At 44.2% G+C, this 10005-nt stretch overlaps 1 protein-coding gene across 1 annotated transcript; it reads right to left on the bottom strand.

Moving 5' to 3' along the window:
- Nucleotides 1–4407: 4407 nt before the first annotated feature.
- LOC148184192 (E3 ubiquitin-protein ligase RNF4-like) lies at nt 4408–8816 on the bottom strand. The gene is made up of 4 exons (XM_088057129.1): nt 8694–8816; nt 6603–6747; nt 5020–5074; nt 4408–4702 (listed from the first exon to the last, which is right to left on the bottom strand). The coding sequence occupies exons 1-4, from the start codon at nt 8773–8775 to the stop codon at nt 4553–4555; spliced, it is 432 nt and encodes a 143-aa protein (XP_087913255.1). The 5' UTR covers nt 8776–8816; the 3' UTR covers nt 4408–4552.
- Nucleotides 8817–10005: the final 1189 nt, after the last annotated feature.

Below are 10005 nucleotides of genomic sequence, written 5' to 3'. Positions count from 1 at the left end.
GTTGAAGTGATTCTGGAAGGCCTTGAATTAAAGGGGTGATAATTTCAGTTTTCACAGGTAACAACATTGGTGATTCATAACCAGCAATGAATTTTCTTTTGTGTATCATTTGCAAGCAGGCCGCATTGTGAATGTTTTCCAGTAGTTGGTCAGGGGTACTCACTATAGCAATGGAGTCCCCCCTTTCCAAGGGGTTAAGCCCCTCTGCCCAATAAGCTGTGTGCCGAGTTAGGGACCATGGGTTATGTCTGTCTCCTGCTGTTAAGAAGACTTCATGTCCCCAGCACCCACTGGCTTCCCGTTCTCTCAATCGAATTTGATCACCTCCAGTGAGAGACACTGGGAATACGTATTCTGTCTGACTCGTGAGGGAGACGCCCGTATTTTTTATTATTATTATTATTATTTTTAAATTTTTTTAACTTAGCCCAATGGGTAGGAGAGTACGGGAGTTGCTTTTTTTTTTAGTGGTTATATGTGGATCAAGATCTTCATCATTGATATAATTATATTCTGTTTTAATTAGAGGTTTCAAACTAGGACACCAGTGTTCCCCACAATTTAATCTAAGTTAGCTCCTTTTGAGGGTAAGTTTGATTAATGAGAGGGGTTTCCCTCTCTTCTGTTTCTTTTAGCAAGTCAACATTTTTGGATTTTTATCATGGAGGGCTGCTCGCAACAGACTTATCTTACTTCTTTCTTCACCTAATTGTTTTTGCAAAATTCTAACTCGGTTTTGGAGGGAGTCTATTATATTTCTTTCCTCACTGCTTTGCTTAAAGCGAGTGTCATGGTTTTAAAGCAGCAACAAAAACATCACTAGAAAACTTACTTATTTCTTGCTGTGAGATGTGGATTAGAACAAGAGCAAAACAGGGTTAAAACTTAAAAGGAATAAAGAAAGTTTATTAACAAACTACAAAAATAACAAAACCAGAATAAAACTTACAGAAAACCCCTTTTTCCCCCCACTACCCAACCATTCTCTTCTTTACATGACAACATAGAGACAAAAAACTTTGGAACTCTGGTGTTTAAAACAGTCCTAATTCTTGCTAGAGTCTTTTTATCAGTCTTTGTAGAGAAACAGGAGTCTTCTTCTGCTAATCTATGGAGTTTCTTACAAGAAAACTATTTCTGTTATAGCTTTCTATTTCTCCAATGCCAGCTGCCTGGAAAAATCTGCCATCAATTGTCTCCTCCCATTTCCCATCACTCTGAGGTGTGTCATGGGTCAATGACTCTAGGAATGTCATTTTTAAGGATGAGGTATTCAAAGTCAAAAGTTCTCTTCATCTGTCTCCGTGAGCTTTTCTGGAAAGAGAAGTTTTTTCTTTGCCTCTCAAGGCCTCAAATCTTCAACTATTACTTCTCCCCCCTCTGTTCCAGCACCTCACTGTATCACAATTACTTCACCTTTTGTTCAAAATCCACACTTTGAACACTCTACTCCTCCCAATATACTCTGTCATGAATTAAAGGAGTTTTTTCAGAACATTCTTGTCTATCTCCATAGCTTTAACAGAAAAATATTTCAGCTTATTAAAGCATCTCCTTATTCTCTACCTCTTCTGAAGCTTAATTCCTTTCTTTACTGTCTCTGATAGTTTATAAAGTCTCTTTACATGCTGCTTACTCTCTCTTTCTCTCTCTGGAAAAAAAGGATTAATCTGCAAGTCTCATCTGGGTAATGAAAGCGTTGAAATCTTGCCCAGGCTTTGTAGATGGTTCTGTGATCTCTGCCGGAGCAGTGGCTGGAGCTGTCTGCAGTGGAAGATTCTTCATGGCTGCTCTGGAGAGTGTGGTCACTGTCTCAGCACACCGCAGGTCAAGAGCTTTTTGCTTTCCTTACTTGACAGTCTCTGGTGAATTCAGTCACAGCAAAAACTGCAGCCGAGCCAGGGACCGGCCTGGCCCGGCCAGAGCCCGGGAGAAGCCCCGCAGGCCCCATCTCCCGGCCAGGAGCCGCGGCAGGCCCAGCCCAGCCCCTGCCCCACAGGGCCGCATGACCTGGGTAGGGGAGCAGGAGGTCGGCTAAAGCTCTGTTACCTTTCACAGCCAGGGAACAAAGAGACAAAGAAATTCTCAGGCTTAGGTCTTAAGGTGGTGTTCACAGGTTGATCTCACTTTTCAATGGTCAAAACTGCTGTCAATTCTTAGAAATGGCCAGTTGTTGGCCGGGACAAAAACTCCCACCAGCCTCCAGCAGTTTTAACTTCTTTAGGTGTTTCTCTTTGTTTTCTTAAATGCTAATCTATCACAGCAAGTTTCTATAGCTGCTGTAAAACAAGCTCCCAAAACTGAGCAGAGTTTTATTTTTGCCCACTTTAAATTTTGTTTCATGTTGTAATGAACATACTCTATCAATCACATTTTCCAAATTAAACCAATTATTAAGCGCCCATTCTTCCCCTCCCGGGCAAGGTCTGGCATTATGTTTTGCTAACAGAGCATAAAATGCATCTTTAAGTTCTGCACTGCCGTTTTCAGACATTTTTACAAAGTGAAAACCACTACAGGGAGGTATAAACTTAAATGACACACACACACAGAGCTTTTCGCTTCCCTGTATGGGTGAAAAGACCAAATCTGCTTGGGAGGCACTCCTTCAGTTTCAAATTCTGGTTGTCTCTTTGCTACACCAAGCAGTCAAAATTCAAACACACAACAATAAAAAACAACAGTCCCCTCCATTTTTGCACTAATAACTTCTGTGAAATTCTGCAGAGAGAGCCCTCAAGTGAGTGTGGGGCGCTTTTCACCTCGGTGTGTGCAGTTTGTGGGAAATTTGAGTCACCCCCTTGCTTTCTAGACCCCGCTCACTCTTTTGGGAGTGTCGGGCTAGGTGCGGCTGGAGCGACACATCCTTCCCCAAATACAGACTGCACAACAAACTTTCAGCCCCTTCTGTCTGTCAGAAATCCTGTCTGTGACTCCAGTTTAAATGTCACGATTGGCTAACGCAAGCAGGAGTCGGGAGAGGTTCATTTGATCTCAGAGTGCAAAAAGGATACAAAGGGATTTCAGTTTAAATCACAACAACAACAATGCACCTTTATTTTAGTGCCAACAACAAGGGTTATGCAATAGAGGAGAGGGAGAGAGAGGGAGAGATAAAGAAAACAAAGTAAAGAAAGAGAGAAGAGGGGGTTATAGCTACCAACAGACGAGACGGGGTCGCTGGGGTCTTTTTCTATGGGGAGATCTCGCCGAAATTAACTTAGCCTTTGTAATTCTTCCCCAAAGTTACCTTGTTTCCAATGTGCTATTAAGCACCCCAAAGGAGAAGTACCTGGTATGGGAGCATTGCTGCCCAAAACCCCTTTAAGCCCTTCTCCATATTACAACTACAATACACCACAAATGCCAAACTTGCGATGCTTTCGCAGTCGTCTGACAGACGGCGCCTGGGCAATACCAACAGGAATTCCTTTAGCCCAACCAAGCACAGCTTTTGCTGCATCTTACTGGCAGGCACCCAAACCAAAGTAAAGCACCTCACCTTTCTCCCCCGGGGACGTTGTGAGCAGCAGAGACGGCCGCTGCCAATGGGCTCCCCGAGAATCCCTCGGGGCCGGCTGGAGCGTGATCGGGTCGCGAGCTCGCTCAGCAGCACTCCCGAGGTCCCATCTGGGTCACCAAAATGTTAGCGTTCAGGAATAGACATAATCACGGAATGATTATATGAAGGTGCTTTATTGAAGAGCTCTGGCTGTCAGGGGTACACATACCCAAATCTGACCCAACTTGGTTTGGAGTTTTTATATGTTTTTATACACTATTGTTCTAAAACTTACATATTAATTCTTAAACTTACACTGTTCTATTTTAAGCATTGTTTTTACCCAAGCATGGATTGCTCGTGATCCCCTCTCGACCCCCTAACATTGTTTCTCATCTTTAAACAATAATCACATCAACAATTGTATCATTTATCATCTATTGATTACACAAGTGCAGTTTCCCATGATCTTTAGCAAGCACAAGACCTAACATTTCTCAGGGCCTACTTTTCCCAGGCCTTGCCAAGCTTAACTTTCTTTCTAAGTCCCCAAAGTTTCTGTGATTTTAAAACCTTTTACTATCAATGACATTTGCACCTAAACATCCACCAGATTGTGGCCTGAGAAGTACAAGGCCTTGCATCCCAAGCAGTACCCGTTTCTTTTCCCTGTACAACACACACTTTATTTGCCACAATTACTATTCAATTATTATTCAATTCTTATTTATTGGCCACAAGAACTACAAAGCCCATGGCTTTAGCACATTTCCCCCAAATCAGTGGCTACGGTGTGATGAAAAGAACGAGCTTCTGACTGCTCAAACCAAGAGCCTTATTTCCACCTGTTAAACAACATCTCTGTCTATCAGCACAGGCCAACACAGAAGAGCAGGCAGACTAGATTTAAATCAATCAAAACTTTATTTATAACTGAACGCGGAAAAAATGAAACTATGTACAGAAAAAAACTATATACATAAAGAAGCAAGCCTCTACACCGCCTGTTCTTCAAGGTCCACCTGAGACTGTCCTGAGCAGCAGAAGCACTCATAAATAAATTGGAAAGTACAGCCCTGGATCGAGTTGCACGCCGCACATTGGGCACATGCCGGTAGTCTCCAGGGCAGCAGGGAGGCACGCGCTGCAGAACACGTGGCCACACACAGTTGTCACAAGCTGTCGTCCATTTTGCATAATCTGGAAGAAAGAAAACAACAACCACATGCATTGGGAGGAAAGAATTGGAGTTTGCTGCTCTATTGGCAGCAGGCAAATGAGACTTGAGAGCATCTGGAATCGGTTAGAACCCAGGAGGGACCCACAGATCTGCCAGTGCCATCCTGGCAAGGGCTCCTCCCTCTACATTCACCAGCAAGAAGGGACTTGTGGAGCTTCCCAGCAAGGGCTGTGCTTCCAGCCAGCTGCCCACATCAGCCAGCTGACTTGTGCAACTCCCCTTTTGGCTTCTTCCTCCTCCCACAAAGCACAAAGGATGACAAGAGGTGCATCCTTACCTCTGAGTAATAGTCCATGCAAATTGGACAGCTAATAACAACTCCTGGCTCTGCACTAGAGGGAACAGAAGCAGAAAGAACATGCAGCTGTTAATATCACCACACTTCAATGGTTATTGATACCTAAAATCTCAGCTCATCATGCAAGTGCACTGACTAGCCGTGGCCCATTTCCTTTGAAGAAGCCTGCTGTCTTTAACTCTCTCTTTCCTGCATTTAATGAGGATTTGGGGTCTCCCTGCCTCGAGGGAAAGAGCATCCTGGTTTTCACTAAGAGAAAGGTGCAATCAGTCACCCTGCTCTGGGATTTGAAGTAAGAGCAGTCTATAGCGCTGGCCAGTTGGTGTTTGGAAACTTGGACTTGCAGCAGTGGGTCATCAGGAACAGCTTTGGAACGACAGCATCCAGCTGTCCTCTGGGAACTATTCAGCCAGGAATATTCATTGCAGGAGCCAGTTCTAACGCTACAGAGTAACATGGCTCTGGCAAGATCCAGCCCCAGGAAGGAGCCTTTGGTCAATGTTGAATGCTGCAGCACTGAGTTCTTTCAGAGCAGTTCCATTCTGGAAGAGAGAACTGAAGGGACAAAGTATTCCTTTTTTATATGAACCAAGTGGTGGGATTTGTTCACCTACAGAGGGAACAACTAAAACTTAAACATGTCCAAATTCATTGGCAAAAGGCATTATGCTTAAGAATAGTGAAAGCCCTTGAGATGGCATGTTTAAGACCTGACACCTAAAAGTTCCATACTCCATTTCTTTCCTACATTGCCTTTCCCAAAGGCTCAAAGCACACCAGCTTTAATAAAACCTATGCCTTTCCCTTTCACCCCCAAAAAACCACTTTAGAAAACCTTCCATCATAATTCTCATGTGCTTTGTCCTCCCTAGTGACACAGACACCTGGTTTAATCTAATCAGCCTAATGCATTCCCTCTTTCTTATTCTGCTGGAACGCTCCTAGAGCAGGACTTTGCTGTTTCTCTGCAGAATGGGGATCTTACTGTGCAGGCAGCCAACTTGAACTACAAGACCTCCATGCCAGAAGCAAAGAAATCAGGGCTTGCGACATCCAGCACTGGCCATAAAAGCAGGACCTCCACAGCTGCCTGTGTGCAAGTGTACCTTGGGAAGAATGGCTCCAGCTGCAGGAGAAAGGGAAGCCAGCTGGCAGCATTCCAGCAGGGAATTTCTGCTGGAATTTGCCCAGCTGCTGCCTGCTGGCCCCATGATGCCAAGCCTCATTGCTAGCAATGGAAGTATTTCCATATCTAAGATGGCTACTATAACTTGTCAGAAAAAGCAAATGCAATCCTGAGCTATGGGCTTTGACCAATGCCCTTCCTTGCCATAGCCCCACTCTCATCCCTAAGGTTCTGTGGCATCTGCCTTGGGCTGCCTTTTTCTCCCAAAATGCAAATGGTATCATTTGATCATCATGCAACACAGGAGAAGTATGGAAATGTGTAGAGTAGGGAAGGCTTCAGAGATAAAGCAGGCATAGCAATAGAACTTATTCCTACAGAGAAAAGAAACAAAAGCACAAAGTTCTGTGTATGGTAGGGCATGAGCCATACATACGCTGAACTTTCAGTATCCTCCTCTGGTCCGTGTTCTGCAGGGGCTGCATCAGCCACAGGTGCGTCATTAGCTCCACTTCCAGTAGCAGAGCCATCCACCTGTTCCTGGCTCTTCAGTGCAGCATTTCTCTGTTCTTCTCCATGCACTGTAAATGAATTTTCAGAAGTTAGATCTATTATTCTCTCCTCCCTGGAGCTGCCCTTCAAATGAGTTCTAGAAATAGTCAGTAATGGTTCCTATTTTAAATGGACTCTGTTCATCTGGGTTAAAAACAACCTGAAACAAACTACTTTCCCAAAGAGTAAGGCTGAACCTTTCCAGACATTGGGACTACTTGTGGATGCTAAATGCAAAAAGCAAGCAGGAACATGCAGTCTGTGTGAAACTAAGTGACACAAAGCTTCTCACTCTGGCCTGAGAAAGCATAATGAAAAATCCAAAGAGTCCTTGGTAAAGGACAGCAATGTTTGCAGGTGCTGTTTAGAATCCTTGTTGTTTCCTTGCAAGAAACAGTCAAGGGGTGCTGTTCCAATTAAACAATGATAGTGATATGTAAGTTTAATGAACAATGAGGGTTTTACCTCTCAGACCTTCTGGAACACATCTATAAAAGAAGATCTGGAATAATAAACTTGGCTCTCTTGGACAAAGCAACTAAGAGAGTCATATCGTACTTCTGGTTGTTCCTAATACAGTACGACAACTACTCTGTTACAGAGCAACACAAAACATTTCCTTTGCTCACTCTACACCCAGCTAAAAAGGTGATTCTCAAGGACAGTCCCTGGAAACTACAAAATTACTTGGAGCAGTGTCCCCTTAAACATTGTCATCAGGTCCCTCCTGACTTAAGGTAATTTGAAAATGGAGTTCTATGGGATGCAAAATGTAGAACATGTAAAAGATTTCTTAAGGAAGGATGCTCTTTGTATTGATCTATTTCACCCTTATGTATTCTCAAACCAAAGCAACCAGAAGGGAGATTTTATCCATGAAATCAACAGCAACTAACAAACAAGCTCTAAGTGATGCCCATGGGTTAGAAAAACAAATTCCTTGTTGGTAGAATTGCCTTGTTAAGCTTCAGGCCTTGGCATGCTTCAAGGAGCTCAGAGGCAGGGGAAGGTTAAGAAAGCTTCAGGAGAAGGATGCCCACTGAGAGTGGACACAAAGAATGCAGAATTGAGGGGCCAAAACGACATCCAACCCAAGTCCCAAGATAAGGAAGCAAGTAAGAAACCCAACTCTCCTGAAATCAGCTTTGACTGGTAAAAGGTAATTCCTGCAGGGGGAGATTGCGAACACCGACTCAAGGAGCAGCAGCTCAAGAAACTGGCCAGCCCAAAAGAAGAGAGAGACTGAGCAATGGACTGATTGGACTAATTCTAGGGAGAAGTGAGACAATTGGTCTCACCAAAAGTAGACAGAAAACTAATTAGGAAGATAACGGAGTCACTTGTAACCAATCAATACTAATTTCTTTGTTCAAATTTGTAAATAATAGAAGTTTTGCTAGTGAGCGTGTCTGATAGGTGAAATAGTACTGAGCACCCAGACTGAAAGTGCAGCACTGAAAGAAACAATCAATGTCTCTCCCAAGTGTAGAACTATTGACCTGTTGCACCAAACCCAGTAACCAATCCAGTTTTTGTGGGCAACATCTTGACCAAGTTCAAGAGAGATCAATTTGAAATGGCCTGGTCTGTAACAGCCAGAGGGTCAAGAAATGCTGCTTGCTTTTTAACTCTCAGAAAATGCAGGCATCAATGACTTCTGCAGTTCCATTCTCCATGTGATACTAATCAACCACTAATCAATTAAAAGTGTAGGAAGCGTCACCAAATTCCAGTTCCTTCTGCATAAGTATTCAGCCTCAACTCTTATGGCAGGGATTTTCCACTGTGACTGATAGAGGCCACCACACATACATTGCATCCATTCTCTAAGACACTGGCTAGCAGCTTGAGCCTGTCCTCTGCCTTTTAGTAAAAGCACTTTCAAGCCCTGCTGCTCCAGGTTCTTGGAAAAGAACAAAAGTTATGATTACATTCTAGATCAAAGTCCATTACCAAGTGTCAAACATCAACTCACCTTCAGGAAACTTCCATTGATGCACATGAGAAGGGAAAGAAAAGAAGATACAATTAGATTGGATGGGACCCCTGTGCTGCATGCAAACCTCAGCTCAGAAAGCAGTTCTAGCAGAGGAGAGAGGAAGGCTGGGCTATCACCCTCCATGTTGGCTTAAGAACATTCAAAGCAGGAGCACAAACAGCTGCTGCCCTGAAAACAACCAAGTGGCTGCTACTGATTCTGCTCTCATTGATGTAACAGGGTACCAACAGAGGCACCTTAGGAACCATCTGAAAACCCTCCTCCCTCCTCCCCTGTTCCTGTGCCCTAATTCAATTTGGCCTGGAGCTGTTTCTTTCCCTTGTTCTCCCCAAAAACTGGAAAATTCTGCTATTTTAACCCTAAACACTTCATGTTAGATGAAAGAGCTGCTGAAGAAAGGAAACCACAACAGGCATTACGAGTAAAGAACTCTATCAGCCAATGCTAGAATTCCAAGGAACACATGGATCTGCCAGTGCCATCCTGGCAAGGGCTTCTGTGGCAGTGCACATTCCTGGGCATTCCTTAGGTTCTCTGTAATCCCTCCCTGCAGCTGTGACGTGTTTTTCCCTTCCCCTCCCTGTCCCTGAAGTGTTATCCCATTGGTTGGTGTTATATGTCTCCCCGCCCCTCTCCCGAGGTTTGAAAGTACCCGGGAAATGTTTCCTCCGTGTCTTTTTCCTCCTGGATCCCAGCCTGAATAAACATCCGACGTTATCCCGGAGGGAAAAGCTGCCCTTTGTTCTTTATCTTGGTCGTGAAGAGCCTCCCTGCCCTCCCCTCGACATAGCTAGCCAGGATTAATCAGGAGGGACGAAGTGGGGCTACTTCAGGCTTCTCCCTCTATGGACACCAGCAAGGAGGGACTTGCAGGAATGGGCAACTTGGAGCTTCCCAGCAAGGGCTGTGCTTCCAGCCAGCTGCCCGTGGCACCCATCTAAAACAACCGAGTTGTGCAGCTCCCCTTTATCCCTTCCCTTCCCACAAATCAGAAATGACAACAGCATGTGGGTCCTCACCTCTGCATTGTCATCCTCCCAATTCGGGGGACTAACGGGACCTCTTGGCGGTTCACTAGAGGGAGCAGAATCAGAAGAACATGCAGCCATCAATTTCACACAGCACAGAGGGTTACCAAGAGATAGAATTGCAGAAATTGAAGTAACCCCTTATTCTAATTTAGCAACATCCCAGTGAGAAACAATCAAGTGTAAGAGCTTTTATGTTCGGCAACCATTTCAGTGTATCACAATCCATAAAGTAAGAAACATTACAATAATGACTTCCT

This window comes from Pseudopodoces humilis, chromosome 6, assembly GCF_049639895.1.
Source record: "Pseudopodoces humilis isolate 2021_Gansu_Grassland_sample_001 chromosome 6, ASM4963989v1, whole genome shotgun sequence".
Taxonomy (NCBI): Eukaryota; Metazoa; Chordata; class Aves; order Passeriformes; family Paridae; genus Pseudopodoces; species Pseudopodoces humilis.
Note: the sequence above shows the minus strand (reverse complement) of the source record. Positions and strands in the feature narration are given on the sequence as shown.

Bases quoted from the DNA above. Each gene is read 5' to 3' on its own strand.
- LOC148184192 (XM_088057129.1), bottom strand. From the start codon at position 8,775: ATGCAGCACAGGGGTCCCATCCAATCTAATTGTATCTTCTTTTCTTTC. The intron at 6,748-8,693 runs GTGAGTTGATGT...ATTCATTTACAG, and splicing joins TCAATGGAAGTTTCCTGAAG to TGCATGGAGAAGAACAGAGA. The intron at 5,075-6,602 runs GTATGTATGGCT...TGTTCCCTCTAG, and splicing joins GAGGATACTGAAAGTTCAGC to TGCAGAGCCAGGAGTTGTTA.